The sequence below is a fragment of the Ovis aries genome, chromosome 21 (assembly GCF_016772045.2).
Source record: "Ovis aries strain OAR_USU_Benz2616 breed Rambouillet chromosome 21, ARS-UI_Ramb_v3.0, whole genome shotgun sequence".
NCBI classification, from domain to species: domain Eukaryota; kingdom Metazoa; phylum Chordata; class Mammalia; order Artiodactyla; family Bovidae; genus Ovis; species Ovis aries.
The window spans coordinates 15,662,738-15,680,345 of NC_056074.1; the positions used below are offsets into that span (position 1 = coordinate 15,662,738).

The window sequence follows — 17,608 nt, forward strand, 5'->3', positions numbered from 1 at the left end:
AAAAATGCTGTTTTCCATAGTGGGTGTGCCAATTTTCATTCGCACCAATAGTGTACAAGGGTTCCTGTTAATCGACTTCCTCGCCAACATTTGTTATTTGTATTCTTTTTGATGATCGCCATTGTGAGAAATGTGAGGTGATATTTCATGATGGTTTTGATTTGCCTGTCTCTGATAGTTAGCTATGTTGAGCACCTTTCCATGTGCCTACTGGCCATTTGTAGGTCTTTGGAAAAATGACTATTCAGGTCTTCTGCTCAGTTTGTATCAGATTGTTTGTTTTTTTTGTTTGTTTTTGATATCGAGGTATATAAACTGTTTACTATTCACAAATGTTTTCTCCCATTTACTTGGTTGTTTTTTGTTTTGTCAGTGGTTTCCTTTGCTGTGCAAAGGCTTTTAAGTTTAGTTAGGTCCTGTTTGTTTATTGTTGCTTTTGTTTCCTTTGCCTTGGGAGAGAGATCCAACAGCAATAACCAAAGCCATGATTTATGTCAGAGTGTTCCGCCTGTATTTTCTTCTGGGAGATTTATGGTGTCTGGTCTTAGGTTTACGTCTTTAATCCATTTCGAGTTTACTTTTGTATGTGGTATTAGAAAATGTTCAGATTTCATCCTGTTACATGTAGCTGTACAGTTTCCCCAGCACCACTTATTGAAGAGACTGTGCTTTCCCCATTGTATATTCTTTCTTCCTTTGTTGTAGATTAATTGACCATAAGTTTGTGCGTTTATTTCTTGCCTCTCCCTTCTGTTCCCTTGATCTCTGTGGCTGTTTTTGTGCCATTATTATACTGTTTTGATCATGGGAGCTTTGTAGTATAGTCTAAAGGCAGGGAGCATGATTCCTCCAACTGTGTTCTTTTTTCTCAAGATTGCTTTGGTGATAGTGGCTATTTTTGATGGTGGTAGAGTAGTTACTGGGATGGGACATGAGTGTTTTTCATGTTTACTTCTTTATCTAGATGCTTATTTGTGTGTGTTTTGTGAAAATTTATTGAACTATACATTTAATATTTTTGCATATTTCTGTATGAATATTAAAATTAAAAAAATTTTATTCTGTTTTTAGATTTGATAGTAAATAAAATGCAGTTTAAGGGGTCACATTTAAAGTAACCTATTCTTTCCAAGGCCAGGTGCTTGCTGTTGGGAGTATGATGTTGAATAACTGGAAGTCTTCAGGACTCATGATTCTTGGAAGACATATGCTCAAAACACATGAAGGGAATTCACTAGCAGTCCAGTGGTTAGGATTTGGCACTTTCACTGCTGGAGCCTGGGTTCGATCTTTGGTTGAGGAACTAAGATCCCACAGACTACACAGCATGACCGAAAGGAACAATCTACCCCCTCCAGAGATGAAAAAAGAAACGTGTGACCTGACTAGTGAGAATGTAGTGTTTGAAGTCATTCCTAAAGTTGATGCAGTGCTTTTGTTTCTGTTTTTTGTTTATCTTTAAGATATCTTAATCATGTCCTTTTGTTCTCTCTTTTCATAGCACCTGACAGATACCTCTCATGGTGTAAGAAATAAGTGTCTGCAGTTACTTGGCAATCTTGGTTCTTTGGAGAAAAATGTCACAAAAGATGCAGAAGGCCTAGCTGTCAGAGATGTTCAGAAGATTATAGGGGATTACTTTAATGATCAGGACCCACGTGTCAGAACAGCAGCTATAAAAGCCATGGTAAACATGATGATGGAGTCCGTTTTTTTATTTGTACTTTTCTTTTTTCATTTTTCTTTTTTTTAAGTTAATGGTGAATGCCACCTGGGATAGATGCATTCTGAATCCCCCCGGATGCGCTTTATCCACACCTTCAGGAAGGTGTTGGTGGCATTACAGAACTCAGAGGCACACATTCCTTTATAACAGCTGCTTATCTTGTGGGCTTCTCTGGTAGCTTTTACCTGCGTTTCGGAAACCTGGAACGTGCAGCTTGTATCCCAGGTCCATGGGAGGGGTGTTACTCGGTACTGTGGTACAATAGGTACGTGTTTTACCCTTGTATTTCAGGAGTATAGGGGAAAGTTATGGGGAGGAGTGCTTCTTAGGGAGAGATGGTGTCAACCATTTCTTCCTCAGCCTCCTTATCATTATTTCATATTTTTCCTGGTATCCCCTTGGGACAGCCCATGGGTTAGATTTAGTAAGCATTTGAGTGTTCCTATAGAAAAGTCCAGGTTTCAGATTTCTTATTTATATAGCACTGACGTTGGCCAAAGGGAACCATGTTAATGGGATGTGATGGGGGAAAATATGTGAGATTGAGGGGAGACTTTGGAAATATTGACTCCCCCCCTCCCCAATACTTAAACTGTATCTTTATTGTCTAGTTGCAGCTGCATGAAAGAGGACTGAAGTTACACCAGACAATTTACAATCAGGTACCTTAAATGCTTGCTGTCTGAAAGGAGGGAGGTGAAGGTATCGTGAAATTGAGAGGGGTCACAGTGGTTTTCAGAATTTAAAAACATAGAGCTTCATCTGGCTAACAGTGGCAGTATTAATTGTGATGATGTATGCACAACATACATTCTAAGAAGACAATGGGGGATGTGTAACGAATAGCACTAGTACATGTGAGGGGGACATTTAGGAGGACTTCGGTAGCTGAGTATGAATCCCAGAGTATACAAAACAGAGTTCAGAGTAAGAACAGTGGTAGACTTGCTGATGTCTGTTTGGTTGATTGAAATTGACTTCAAACCTGAAGTCGATTCTGGGCACCACGCTTGAAAAACTGGAGTATTTTTGGAGGAAGATAACTAAGACCGTGGGATCAGATGAAAAGATATCACATGATTATTGTAGCATTGATAAGGAAAAGCACAATAAAGTTATAGTATCATTAGGACAGGCTGATTGAGTGCCTAACTAAAAGGCCTTACCGTTATTCTTGTAGAATAATTGGATGTATCCAGAGAAAAGAAGTCTAAATCCATGCTCAGAGTCCAGTTTTTGTTAGCCTATTGAGTGGTTTTAAGCCTTTAGCGGTAGCTGATAATAAACCCAGCCACAATGACTGCTGTGTAAACCAAATATGTTCTTTTACAAATGAAGTAGAATGAGTTCAGAATGGTTATGATGGTGTGACCTATAGGAAAACTGTGAGGGAAGCCAAATAATTAAAGGAAACTTGTAAAGATACAGAGGAAGGAGAGTTAGTCAGATGATCCAGGTGTTTAGTGACCTAAGACTGTGTTGGTTAATTAGGCAAGCGATGCTCTGGGCCTCGAGAGTGAGGGTGGAATGCTGGGGGAGGTTCTGAGATGTGAGGCAGCAGTAGTTACCATACTGAGTTCCCTTTTAATCATGTTGAGTCTGAGAGGTTGATGGGATACTCGTGAGGAGGATTTCAGGTCTGGAACTCAGGAAAGATCAGAGCTGGAGGTGGATATTTGGAGTTATCAGTATCCAGGGAGAGGAAGAAAATCAGAAGAAATGAAGGATGGAGCCAGGGGCAAGGCCAGACATTTAAGGAAGGAGCCCTAGAATGGAACTGAGGAGCAGCTTGATGGGGGAGGAGGAAAAGCATATTCCGGAAGAGGCAGGAGGGCATTCTCATAGTCAGCAGTGTTAAAATGCAGGTGAAAGGGCATTTAGGATAGGGCTGAAATGTGGTCGTTGGACTAAGCAACAAAGTGGCCATTAGTGAGTTTAAAGAGAGCCGTTTTAGTAGAGTGGGGGGATTGGGGAGCGCCAGATCAGGGTCTGTTGAGGTGAGCCAGTTTAAAGTGATTATTGACTGTGAGTGAAGATATTTGACTGATGGGAAAGTGGGGTGGAAGTTGGCAGAAGGGAGCATAGGATTAAGGTTTTTTGTTGTTGTTGTATTTTAAAGATAGTTGCTAAGTATATTTATATGTTGGAGAGAGAGCTAGTGTTTTGGGAGAGCTAGTATTATGGTGGTCTTCCCTGGTGACTCAGTGGTAAAGAATCTGCCTGCCAATGTAGGAGACTTGGGTTCTATCCCTAGGTCGGGAAGATCCCCTGGAGAAGGAAATGGTAACCCACTCCAGTATTCTTGCCTAGGAAACCCAATGGACAGAGGAGCCTGGCAGGCTATAGGCCATGGGGTCACAAAAGAGTCAGATGCAACTTAGCAACTAAACAGTAACGACAGCAAGTGTTATGATGAAAGAGGCAAAGGGGAGTAAATGATAGAGTAAGTTCCTTGAGGCAGAAAACCAGATTCATGAGCTGATTCATCAACAAATGTTATTGAGAACCTAATGCTGGCTGTGTAATGCCAAGCATGTTAGATGGGACCTGTGCCCTTCCCATTCTCGTAGATAAGATGACAGTTAATAAATAAGGAAGCACAGTTAAAGCATATGAGCATTGCTGTGAGGTAAAGCAGTAGGATGCTATCATCGAGAATCACAAGGAAGATCTTTTTGGAGGATGGTAAGGGGTGGTCATGTGAGGAAGTGATGGGATTCACAGCAAAAATAGGATTAGGAACTAGAAAGGACCCTTTTCCCTCAGATACTGAGAAAACAAGATGTGGGAGAATACAGGAATAAATGAGCTTGTAACTGGTATGGAGTAGCTGAGTGGGTTTGTGCCTGAGAACCTTGATTTTTGTCAGATACACAGGTCGCCTGATGGCTGGTAGTGGGATAGAAGTCTGAGGGGAAGGTTAAGAAAAGCTGCCTTGGGAAATGGAAGTTGAAAGCCGGAGTGTAAGAGATTTCAGAGTACAGCTAATAAGGTTTGAGATCATGAGTCACCCGTCCCCTGGAGTGTGGTCTTCTGTGCCAGTGCTCTTCTGCCCGTAGGAAGTCTTAGGTTCGTGGAGCAGCTGTAGCACAAGTCCTGAGGGGATCCTGTGTGATGATGCAGGCAGTGCTCTCAGGAGGCCGAAGTAGGAGAGAGCACAGAGCAAGGAGAAGGCGGTTTATTTGGAGAGAAAAGATGGAATTAAAGCAGTGGTTTTCAACCAAGGTAATTTTGCCCCCCAGGGAATATTTGGTGATGTGTGGAGGCATTTTTTGTTCTAATAATTTTATTTATTTATGTTTGGCTGTGCTGGGCCTTCGCTTCTGCGTGGAATTTTCTCTAGTTGTAGTGAGCGGGGTCTACTCACTAGCTGCGGTGCACGGACTCCTCGTTGCAGTGGCTTCTCCTGTTGCAGAGCACGGGCTCTAGGGCCCGTGGGCTTCAGCATTTGTGGCTGCTGGACTCCAGAGCACAGGCTCAATAGTTGTGGTGCACTGGACTTCATTGCTCCGCGGCACATAGGATCTTACTGGATCAGGGATCAAACCCATATCTCCCACATTGATTCTTTAGTGTAGAAGTTTTTTTTTTGTTTTTTTTTTAAGGTATTTTTGAGTGTTGCAGTTGCTGGGGAGAGGAAGAGGGTGCAGTGCTATGACTATCTAATGGCTAGAGGCCCAGGGATGCTGCTAAACATATTGCACAGGTCAGCCCCTCACAACAAAGAATTATCCAATCCAAAGTGTCGATAGTAGCAAGGTTGAGAGACCTTGCTTAAATAGATAGGTAGCTCAAGTGGGATGAAGAGTAGGTATGATGGGTAAGTTATGACCTTGGAAGAACTGATAGAGTAGCATGTTATAGTCAGAGCATGGAATATAAGATTTTAAAATTTCAAAAGCCGTAGTTCTGGGTGTTGTTGCAGTCTAAGGTGTTGCTATGACTGTGGGTGGAGTAGGGATATTCCATTTCAGACCAAAGTAAAACGGGAAAATTTGGCCTCTTTTTGGCAGCTTAGCATTAAAATTGTACATTTATTTAGAGTGCTTGAGTTTTCAGATGGCCTGTCAGTCAGAAATTTGTGCTCTTGAATTTACAGGTAGGGGAAAAACTCATCTTTGGTGTTTGAGCCTATAAGGGTAACACTGTGGGGTTGGACCAAGCTTTGCTAGGATTGATGCTATTCTGCTTGGCTTTTGGGCTGTCAGTCTGTGGTTCTCCTTTGAGACATGCGGTGGGAGGGTACACAGAACAATGTTTTACTGTGCAAAGGTTGAAGAAGTTAAAACCATATGCACATATTTTGATTGGCATCCTGGTCCAGCCACTTTATCTTCATTTTGAAAGTAGTTTGAACATCACCTGGGAGGACATAGAACTAACAGACTTCTGGAATCCTTGTTTGCAGGCTTGTAAACTACTCTCTGATGACTATGAACAAGTGCGCAGTGCTGCAGTCCAGCTTATCTGGGTTGTCAGTCAACTCTATCCTGAAAGGTCAGTGTGGGTGTCAGCCAGCTTCTGTTCATTGCTAAGCCATTTTCTTTCCTCCCACTATGTAAAAAGCCCACCTCCAGAAAAGGAATGTTGGAAGGCATTGTGGAACAGGAGAAAAACATGGACCCTGAAAATGATGCCTGGGCCTTGCTTTTCAGCTCTGCCTTGAACTTTCTGTGTATGTTAGTAAAGATACTTCACCTCTCTGGGTCCCAGCTTCCTCAACTATAGATGAAAAGATGGATGGCTGTTCTCAAATGCTACTCCTCCACCTCTGCCCACCCCTTAAAAAACTCTTTAAAATGCTTTGGGGCCCATTTTAGTTAATAACAAAAGTCAGCTAAAGATACCAGGTAAGTTTGAGAATAATGATCCCTTATGTACTATTGTCCTGGTTAAAAATATTTTCATAGGGAGTTCCCTGGTTGTCCAGTGGTTAGGACTTGGTGCTTTCACTGCTGGGACCTGGGTTCAATCTCTGATTGAGGGAATTAGGATCCCACAAGCTGTGCAGTTTGGTTAAAAAAATTATTTTTCACAGTAATTAAATAATTTATTCTCATAGTGATTCTTTGAGGTGGAGAAATAGGTATTATTTATTCTGTTTTATAGAAGAACTCCTTTTATAGGAAAAAGCAGTGTTTTTTCTTCTTCATTAAACACATTGAAATTGAAAAAGCAGAATGAGTTAATAAAGCTATAGACCCCTTACCCCCGCAGAAAAGACTACTATTTGGAAATCGTCTTTTCATTTAGGACCAGATATGTAAGTATGTTTTATATTGGTTTAAACTTAAAGATATAAAATACTTTGTGGTAGCTGTTTTTGGTATCTCATAAATCTTTGAATTTTTGGTGTGAAATACTTTTTACTTAAGACACAGATTTGCAGTGCAAATAAAAATAAAGAAATCCTAGAGAGATTTGTTTATTCTGAAATGTATTTCATCATTCTAGGATTTGAATTTCTCAGTTATTTCTATTTGTGTGTCAGTTGTCATTGGTCATTCTCAGTTTTTTGAACCTGTAATTTTAGGTTCATGTTTTGTCACTTTTGGTTTCTTTTAATATAGCATTGTCCCAATCCCTTCTTCTAATGAAGAAATTCGCTTAGTTGATGATGCGTTTGGAAAAATTTGTCACATGGTCAGTGATGGCTCCTGGATGGTTCGAGTTCAAGCTGCAAAGCTATTGGTAAGTTGCATCTTCTTTAATGCAGTGTATTTTGAGAAGCTACATAGGGACAAGTGGAATACACTTTTATAAAGCTTCATGTTTCTTAAAATAGAAAAAAAGGCTCATTTTCCCATAGAGAGTCTTTTAGAACTAGAAAGAATTTTAAAGATAATCCCATTTAATCTCGTTAGCATATTAGACAGCCAAAGCCTAGAGAAAAAGGAACATAATAGTAAAAATAACTGCTACTGTTACTAAGCACTTGGTATGGCCTACATGCTTTGCTATAAGGCCACTTACGTTATCTCATTTATTCTTATTATTCTTATCTCATTGTTCTCTGAGAACCTAAGTAAATATTTAACTTAGATAGGAAGTTCTGGAAGGAGATTCAGGTGCTAATCTGACTTTTAGCCTCATTCTTTCCTACTGTTTTGTCTTTGGGGATCCTGGTACATTTATAAAAAAATTTTTTAAACTTTTCAGAGATAGAGCTGTTTTACAGAAGGAGTGTTGGTGTAATACTCAGCTTCATGTTATACCTGTGTTGTCTTGGACATGTCACTTAGTCTTAGCCTCAGTTTCTTCATCTGTATCTGTCAAGTGACTTATAATATTTCTCAGGTTTACCTCACAGGGCTGTCATGATACTCAAATAAGATCCTGTCTGTAAAAATGTGTATAAATTGTAAAATGCTACCCTATGCAAGGTGGTGGGGTGGTTATAATATATAAAACATATGTATAACCATCTATAAAAATTTATATTAGTGTCACAGCAAGAAAGCCTGAAATTCTTTTTGATCACTTCCCTTTTGAGGGCCTCCAACTCTGCCAGTCTTCTTAGTAAGATTGTTGGCTAAAAAGTTTGGACCTGACTGTACTGGACACAAATACAGTGATAGCCCTTGTCCTTTGATCAATATTTTGGGGGTAACTGCTAAGACGTTTGTGAAGCATTTTCATGGAAAAATAAATAATTTGGATGATTTCATTTTTTCCTGCTTATATGTTATATTGCTTGTCCATAATAAACAAGCTAGCTTTTAGTGATTTTATTTTTGAATTCACATTTTAAAGCATTATTTTGATTTGTGGATATTTTAACATTCAGAACAATTCAGTCATTCATCAGATTGTTTCAGTCAGCATGTACTAAGCATCTGCAGTGTGGTATGGTGTGTGTGAGGGGATGTTTAAGAGGAATAATTCAATGATACATTATCATCTGAGTAGGCAGGTTAGAAAAGTAATCCTTAAAGCAGAGTCATTCAAAGTTTTGGTTTTGTACCCTGTAGAATCTAAAATTCATTTAGGTATATAAAGCTATATGAATAATGAATTACAGTGGTGAGTTGAAAAGGTTTTCACTTAGATTCTAGTTTGAGTCAAGTGCTTTATGTCATTTCAATAATTTCAAATCCAAACAACTCTAAATTATGTAATTATGTTTATACTTCAGAAGTAATTATTAGTCTAATTTTGCTAATACTAATAATTGTTACTGTTTATTGAGTTCCTAGCCTACTAAGCTTTTAGCCACGAAGGCATATCTATATACACATGCATATACACCCACTTCCTTATACACAAGCACATGGGAATAGATGCCTCCATACTTACACTCATATATATTCACTTTTTGCAAATAATTTTTTGTTCTTTTAAACTCTTTGAGGTAGATATTATATTATTCATTTTATAAATAATAAAACTAAGGTTTAGGAAAGTATAATTTTTCCAAGGCCACATAGGTAGTAATGATATTTGATGCTCTTAAGCACATGTAGAATTCCTTCCTAGTGGGGGGCCAGTTATATATTGGGAGCTGTGGTTGTACAGCTAAGGTCCTGCTGGTTTACTAGTTCCTCTGTGCAAGCTAAGAGGTAAACTCCGCTGCTCCAACTCTCAAGTAGACAAACCCATAATCAATAAACTGTATTTAGTCTTCAGACTACATGTTCATTAATTCAACAAACTGAGCATAATATGTGTCTTCAAAAGAGTGGATGGTCAGGTAGATTGACATAGGCAATCAATCAGTTATAATATTGGTACTTCTAGGAAAGAGCATCTAACACATGCGCAGAAAGCTTCTTGGAGGAGGTAATTTCTTAGTTGACTTTGAAAGGTGAGTATGGGTGAGCTAGGTAAAGAAGTAGGGAAGGAGAAAATGTGAGCAGAAATATATGAGTACACTATCATGCATACTGACATCATAGTGAACTGTAATATCATACTAAACTACAATATCATGTTAAACTGCAAGCAGTTTGGTATGTTTTGGTAAGACAGAGTGTTCAACTTGGGTGATGTGTGACAAGAGTAAGCTCTAGAGGAAAGCAGAAGCCAGGCTTCTAAGAACATAAATGAAATGATAAGGCTTTAGACTTAAGTCCATCTTGTACAAAAAGCGAATAGAGTCCATTCTGTTTGACTTATAGCAGGATGAAAACTTTCAGATATTTTATAAAACTTCATACCATAATGCAGTTATCTCTTGTCAGTTTTCCTCACTAGTATGTGAAATTGTTGAGTGCAGAATTGATGTCTTTGTATTTGTATTCCTCTTCCTGGTAACTCTAGGCATATAAAGAAATGGTTGCTAAATACATATTTGTTTGAGGAATGAATGGACAAATGAATGAATAGAATGCAATGAAAAGGAAAGTAGTAGTTAAGGCAAAGGATTCTTTAGCCTGTGTTTATAGCCCAGCTCTATAGTTTATACTCTTTGTCACCTTGAATGAATTGCTTCATCTTTTTGTGCCTTCTTTTCCCCTTACATAAGTTGTGACTAATAATAGTATTTACTTTGTAGAGTTGTAGTGAGTATTAAATGAGTTAATATGTGTATAAAGCACTTAGAGCAATGCATGACACCTAGTAGCTCTATATAGGTACTGCTAGCTACTGCTGCTGCTAATAGTTTTATTATTTTCCTGATGATTCAAAACCCATAGGGATGTTTACTATCAAGAATAATGTTATCTTTATGATCTTAAGTTGGCAGCAAACTGAATTTTAAGATAATATTTAGGTCTTAATAGTTGTTTAATTTCCTCTGGATTCTTCCTTTTTATAGGGCTCTATGGAGCAAGTCAGTTCTCATTTCTTGGAACAGACGCTTGATAAGAAGCTGATGTCAGATCTGAGGGTAACTTGAATTCTTTGTTGTTTAAACTGGGTTTCTGAAACCAAAATCAGTGGAACTGTATGTCAGGTTGTGTTGATTCAATCTTACGGCCCATGAATTTGTTAAGTTAATGTAGGGTGACTAGATTACATTTTAGTTTAAAATCTTAGTGCTGGGTACTAAGTCGCTTCAGTCGTGACCAACTCTGTGCAGTCTTATGGACTGTAGCCTGCCAGACTCCTCTGTCCTTGGGATTCTCCAGGCGAGAACACTGGAGTGGGTTGCTCTGCCCTCCTGCAAATTCTTAATAACTTGACCCAAATCACAAATTACTTCATTACATTTTAAATTATCTTAATGGGATACTTTTCACAGGTTGTGTTTTATAAAGAAGAGGCAAGATTAACTTTCTCTTTTAGAAACTACAAAGGTCTTGTCTTATTTTGTTAGATTGTATGACATCTTAGAACTCCTTTCGATAGCAATTCTCATGGAAGAGTTTACATGAGAATTCAGTAGCAGCATCCTGTTACTCTGAACAGTAGCAGAATGCCCTTAAACTAACTGTTGGTTCTCTAGCATAGCTGTCAGGAACAGATATGAGTCTGAAAATATGATAGGATCATTTATTGTCAGTATCTTAAGTTTTAAATTATAAAAGTGTTAATAAGGAATCAGAATCTTTGACAAGTAGAAGGAAAAGGGAAGCAATTAACCCATATTCCCACTACTCTTAACACATCATTTTGAGGTATTTGTCTTCAGCTGTTTCTTATGCATGTTTTAAACATGGAATCATTATGTACAGATACTTTTGTAGTCTACTTTTTACCTTTACCACTACATGCTTTTTTCATTTTGTTAGCTTATAGTTTTTACTGATAGTGTAATATCCCATTAAGTAGATGTATTATCATTTTGTAGCCCTTTGTTATACATTGATAGTTTTTCCTAAATTTTTCCACTGTTATAAATCATATATAGAGTGTATTATCTCCATGGATTTTAGATCTTTTCTCCTTTTGATTGATTCCATAAGATAAATTCTTAGGAATGGTTGAAGAGTTGATATCTTTGCTTCATGAAACATTGCTGTATGGCTTTCTTGAAGAGTGTTCCCTTCATTTGAGGTCAGTGATTGCTTCAGTGTTCTTTGTGTATACTGGAGTAGAAGTGCAAAGAAGGACTTGCTCATGGTGAATGATGAGGGATGGGTAATTCAACATTACCTAAGATACATTGCAAGCCATAAATGGGTCCGAACCACATCCTTGTAGGCTCAGGTGCTATGTTTCATGTGCCTATGAGATCATCAGCCGTGAGGGTGTGGTCTCACTCCAGCAAGATTCATAGAACCTGATATCTAAAGCAGATTGCTGGGGACATCCCTGGTGGTCCAGTGGATAAGAGTCCGAGCTCTCAATGCCAGGGGCCAGGGTTCAAGCCCTGTCAGGGAACTGGATTCTACATGCCGCAACAAAGATCAAGCATGGCACAACTAAGACCTAATGTAGGCAAATAAGTAATAATATATATAAAAGATCTGGTGAACCCAAATAAATTAAAAAAATAAAGCACAATGCCAGTTTATTCATTTACGAAGGTAACTGTAACTGTCAAGTAGACTCAATGTTTACTTTAGCCAACTAGTATATCTCCCCTTAAGCAACCTGTGTAGGAAGTAAATTTACTAGAGGCTTGCTTGGTGAGCATAGTGTTGCTCAAATAAAGCATAGTCCTATGGTTTGAAAAAAATTCTTTCCTAGGGCTAGTGTATTGTCTACCCAGAATGATGCTTAGAGGGATACTGCCATTATTTAACCTCTCTAGTTCTCCCTTTCCTCTGTTGCCATGGCAAACATGACCACCTCTCTGATGAATATTCTTGTGTTCTCTTTAATAAAGCTGTGGGTGTGTGTCTTCAGTCACTCAGTCATGTTGGACTTCTTTGTGACCCCATGGACTGTAAGCCCTCCAGGCTTCTTCTCTCTATGGGATTATCCCAGCAAAAATACAGGAGTGGGTAGCCATTTCCCCCTCCAAGGAATATTCCCAGCCCTAGTATCGAACCCAAGTCTCCTATGCGCCTGCATTCACAGTCAGATTCTTTACCAAGTGAGCCACATGGGAAGCCCCTTAATAAAGTTAGTATCTTTGATAAGATTACTGTCAGCTAAACTCCAGTACTTTGGCCACCTCATGCGAAGAGTTGACTCATTGGAAAAGACCTCTGATGCTGGGAGGGATTGGGGGCAGGAGGAGAAGGGGACGACAGAGGATGAGATGGCTGGATGGCATCACTGACTCGATGGACGTGAGTCTGAGTGAACTCTGGGAGTTGGTGATGGACAGGGAGGCCTGGCGTGCTGTGATTCATGGGGTCGCAAAGAGTCGGACATGACTGAGCGACTGAACTGAACTGATGATAGACCTGAGGGTCTTTGTCTTTGCTTCAAGTTGAATTTGCATATCTCTGCTCTGATAACTATTGAATTTTTTTTTTTATGCAACTTTCAGAAAGCAGTCTTTTTTTTTAAGATTTATTTATTTACTTTAAAATTTTTAGTTTTTCATTGTGCTGAGTCTTCATTGCTACACAGGCTTTCTCTAGTTGTGGAGAGCAGGGGCTTCTCTTGTGTGGCACATGGACTCTAGGTGTGTGGGCTGCAGTTACTGGGGCTTATGTGCTCTACAGTGTGGGCTTAGTAGGTGCACAGGCGTAGTTGCTCCATGGCATGTGGGATCTTCCCAGACCAGGGATTGAACCCATGTCCTCTGCATTGACAGGCAGCTTCTTAACCACCAGGTGACCAGGGAAACCCCCGAGAGCAGTCTTTATTTCCCACTTTCTCATGTTCTTGATGTGCACCTAACTGTTCTCTCATGAATCTCCAGCAAGTGGTAATTGTTGTCTTCTACAGAGGAAACGCACTGCACATGAACGTGCCAAGGAACTTTACAGTTCGGGAGAGTTTTCCAGCGGCAGGAAGTGGGGAGATGATGCTCCCAAGGAAGAGATAGATACGGGGGCTGTGAACTTGATTGAGTCAGGAGCTTGTGGAGCCTTTGTTCATGGATTGGAAGATGAGATGTACGGTAAGAATGACTTCATAATAATACCAGTGCCCACTTACTGAGTGACTGCTATGTCACCGGCATTGTAGTGAGTGATACAGATTGTCTCACTTGATCTTCACAGTCACTCAGTGAAGACTTTATTTCATCTTCATTTTTTAAAAATAATTCTTTTATTATTTATTTGCCTATTTTTGCTTGTGCTAGCTCTTCATTGCTGCATTTGGGCTTTCTGTAGTTGCGGTGAGCAGGGGCTACTCTTCGTTGCAGTGCCCTGGCCTCTCATTGCAGTGGCTTCTCTTGTCGCAGAGTATAGGCTCTAGGCACACAGGCTTCAACAGTTGCAGCCCATAGGCTTAGTAGTTGTGGCTCAAGGGCTCTGGAGAGAAGCCTTAGTAATTGTGGTGCACGGGCCTAGTTGTTCCTTGGCATGTGGAATCTTCCCAGACCAGGGATGGAACCTGTGTCCCCTGCATTGGCAGGAGGATTCTTATCCACTGTACCACCAGGGAAGTCCCATTTCATTTTTTTTTTTTTCATTTGTTTCTTTTTTTTTTTTTTTTAATCTTTAATTCTTACATGTGTTCCCAAACATGAACCCCTGCCGGGGTCCAGCCCCGGTGGATCCAGGGAATTCGAAGGGTGGACGGCGTCGGCGTGGAAAGACTTGTTTATTTATTAATGAAAGATTAGATTAAGAAACTATAGTGTAGTAAGAAGATTACTACACTATAGGAGGAAGAGGGCTGAATAGCTTGGTTTACGCGGAAGGCCAATAAAATTCCAGACAAGGAATTTGCACCATCTACGTTGGGCCACCGGCGCCCGCTTGAATATCTAAGGGTGCCTCGCCTTAAGCTCCCTTTCTCGCAGGTCTTAACAGCCGGGGCAAGTAAGTAGACCTGGCGAGCCTCCGCGCCCCAGGTGGAGATTCAGCCTGAAATTAAAGTAAAGAGCAGAGAGAGGGAAAGAGAGAGAAGAAAGAGAGAGAGAGAGACACGGGGGGAGCCAGAGTGCCAAGAAACCAGGCCGGGAGACTAGTTAGAGAAGCTGGTCCAAGAAGCTGGCCCCCGGCCCCAGAAGCTGGCCCCTGGAGCTGGCCCCATCCTTTATTGTTCAGAAGGCCTTTTATACTTTTTGATAAAACACAGAGATCAATGGGTAACACAAGATTATGTAGCGTTCGCAGCTCAAGTTCTTTCTATACATCATTTGGTATACAAAAGGTCTCAGGTGATTTACATTATCTTCTGGCCAAGAGGCTTGTTAACACTTTTTGGCTCTCTTCCTTAATGAATGTTAATTTTGTTTCCCCTGAAGTGTTTTTCTTTAATCTACATCTCCTTAAAGCATTAACATTAAAGTTACATCTCTATAGAACAAAGGTGCAGTGGGATATAACAAAGAAGGTACTTAACTCAAAGATCTAATGTTGCTAACACAAGGTCTACTACTTGTTTTTCTAACTATATCTACAACTAAAGGATGTGAAAATTTGGCAGCAAATATTGACTCAACAAATGAAACCTTTAATCAGTCCTAAAAAGATTTTGACTCCTCGGAAGCTCCTACATTCCTAGGATGTTTTAAGCTTCCTGTGCCTCCTGCGGTCAGGAGGCCTCAAACAATCACATGCGCAGCTGTAGGAGTCCGGCAGGCAGGCTAGAAAGCCATCAGAGGGTTTTTTGGATTGAAACACTCTTTCAAATGCAGAAGACTAAAGCCCTGAATTGACTTTTTCCAGAAAATGTCAGAAGAGTGGAAAAGCAGAGCACAAAAGCCGGCAGATTTTTGTTGGGGTACATGCTTAGGAATTTCCAGAGGGTCCCTGAAGTCTGAGCACGCCTTGCGTATGTCAGCTTCCTTCCTCATGACCTTGTCACGGGCGGGATTCCTCACACTGGCTCCCGGCAAACCCCCGTCCCACCTCCCTCCCCATAACATCTCTCTGGGTCATCCCCATGCACCAGCCCCAAACATGCTGTATCCTGCATCAGACATAGACTGGCAATTCAATTCTTACATGATAGTATACATGTTAGAATGCCATTCTCCCAAATCATCCCACCCTCTCCCTCTGAGTCCAAAAGTCCGTTATACACAGCTGTGTCTTTTTTCCTGTCTTGCATACAGGGTCGTCATTGCCATCTTTCTAAATTCCATATATATGTGTTAGTATACTGTATTGGTGTTTTTCTTTCTGGCTTACTTCACTCTGTATAATCGGCTCCAGTTTCATCCATCTCATCAGAACTGATTCAAATGAATTCTTTTTAATGGCTGAGTAATACTCCATTGTGTATATGTACCACAGCTTTCTTATCCATTCATCTGCTAATGGACATCTAGGTTGTTTCCATGTCCTGGCTATTATAAACAGTGCTGCGATGAACATTGGGGTACATGTGTCTCTTTCAATTCTGGTTTCCTCGGTGTGTATGCCTAGCGGTGGGATTGCTGGGTCATAAGGTAGTTCTGTTTGCAATTTTTTAAGGAATCTCCACACTGTTCTCCATAGTGGCTGTACTAGTTTGCATTCCCACCAACAGTGTAGGAGGGTTCCCTTTTCTCCACACCCTCTCCAGCATTTATTTGCTTGCAGATTTTTGGATCGCAGCCATTCTGACTGGTGTGAAGTGGTACCTCATTGTGGTTTTGATTTGCATTTCTCTGATAATGAGTGATGTTGAGCATCTTTTCATGTGTTTGTTAGCCATCCGTATGTCTTCTTTGGAGAAATGTCTATTTAGTTCTTTGGCCCATTTTTTGATTGGGTCGTTTATTTTTCTGGAATTGAGCTGCATAAGTTGCTTGTATATTTTTGAGATTAGTTGTTTGTCAGTTGCTTCATTTGCTATTATTTTCTCCCATTCAGAAGGCTGTCTTTTCACCTAGCTTATAGTTTCCTTTGTTGTGCAGAAGCTTTTAATTTTAATTAGATCCCATTTGTTTATTTTTGCTTTTATTTCCAGAATTCTGGGATGTGGATCATAGAGGATCCTGCTGTGATTTATGTCTGAGAGTGTTTTGCCTATGTTCTCCTCTAGGAGTTTTATAGTTTCTGGTCTTACATTTAGATCTTTAATCCATTTTGAGTTTATTTTTGTGTGCGGTGTTAGAAAGTGATCTAGTTTCATTCTTTTACAAGTGGTTGACCAGTTTTCCCAGCACCACTTGTTAAAGAGATTGTCTTTACTCCATTGTATATTCTTGCCTCCTTTGTCAAAGATAAGGTGTCCATATGTGTGTGGATTTATCTCTGGGCTTTCTATTTTGTTCCATTGATCTGTATGTCTGTCTTTGTGCCAGTACCATACTGTCTTGATGACTGTGTCTTTGTAGTAGAGCCTGAAGTCAGGCAAGTTGATTCCTCCAGTTCCATTCTTCTTTCTCAAGATTGCTTTGGCAATTCGAGGTTTTTGTATTTCCATACAAATCTTGAAATTATTTGTTCTAGTTCTGTGAAAAATGTGGCTGGTAGCTTGATAGGGATTGCATTGAATTTGTAAATTGCTTTGGGTAGTATACTCATTTTCACTATATTGATTCTTCCGATCCATGAACATGGTAAATTTCTCCATCTATTAGTGTCCTCTTTGATTTCTTTCATCAGTGTTTTATAGTTTTCTATATATAGGTCTTTAGTTTCTTTAGGTAGATATATTCCTAAGTATTTTATTCTTTTCGTTGCAATGGTGAATGGAATTGTTTCCTTAATTTCTTTTCTACTTTCTCATTATTCGTGTATAGGAATGCAAGGGATTTCTGTGTGTTGATTTTATATCCTGCAACTTTACTATATTCATTGATGAGCTCTAGTAATTTTCTGGTGGAGTCTTTAGGGTTTTCCATGTAGAAGATCATGTCATCTGCAAACAGTGAGAGTTTTACTTCTTCTTTTCCAATTTGGATTCCTTTTATTTCTTTTTCTGCTCTGATTGCTGTGGCCAAAACTTCCAGAACTATGTTGAATAGTAGCGGTGAAAGTGGACACCCTT

The 17,608-nt window shown here is 39.7% G+C and overlaps 1 protein-coding gene across 1 annotated transcript in view; it reads left to right on the forward strand.

Annotated features, from left to right (window-relative positions):
• The window catches only part of INTS4 (integrator complex subunit 4), a 115,310-nt gene that overhangs the window by 42,124 nt on the left and 55,578 nt on the right, over window positions 1-17,608 (forward strand). The window contains exons 5-10 of the mRNA XM_004019432.5: window positions 1,502-1,687; window positions 2,338-2,388; window positions 6,135-6,223; window positions 7,297-7,417; window positions 10,485-10,556; window positions 13,457-13,631. Coding sequence (XP_004019481.1) covers window positions 1,502-1,687; window positions 2,338-2,388; window positions 6,135-6,223; window positions 7,297-7,417; window positions 10,485-10,556; window positions 13,457-13,631 — 694 coding nt within the window. The remainder of the gene's footprint in view (window positions 1-1,501; window positions 1,688-2,337; window positions 2,389-6,134; window positions 6,224-7,296; window positions 7,418-10,484; window positions 10,557-13,456; window positions 13,632-17,608) is intronic.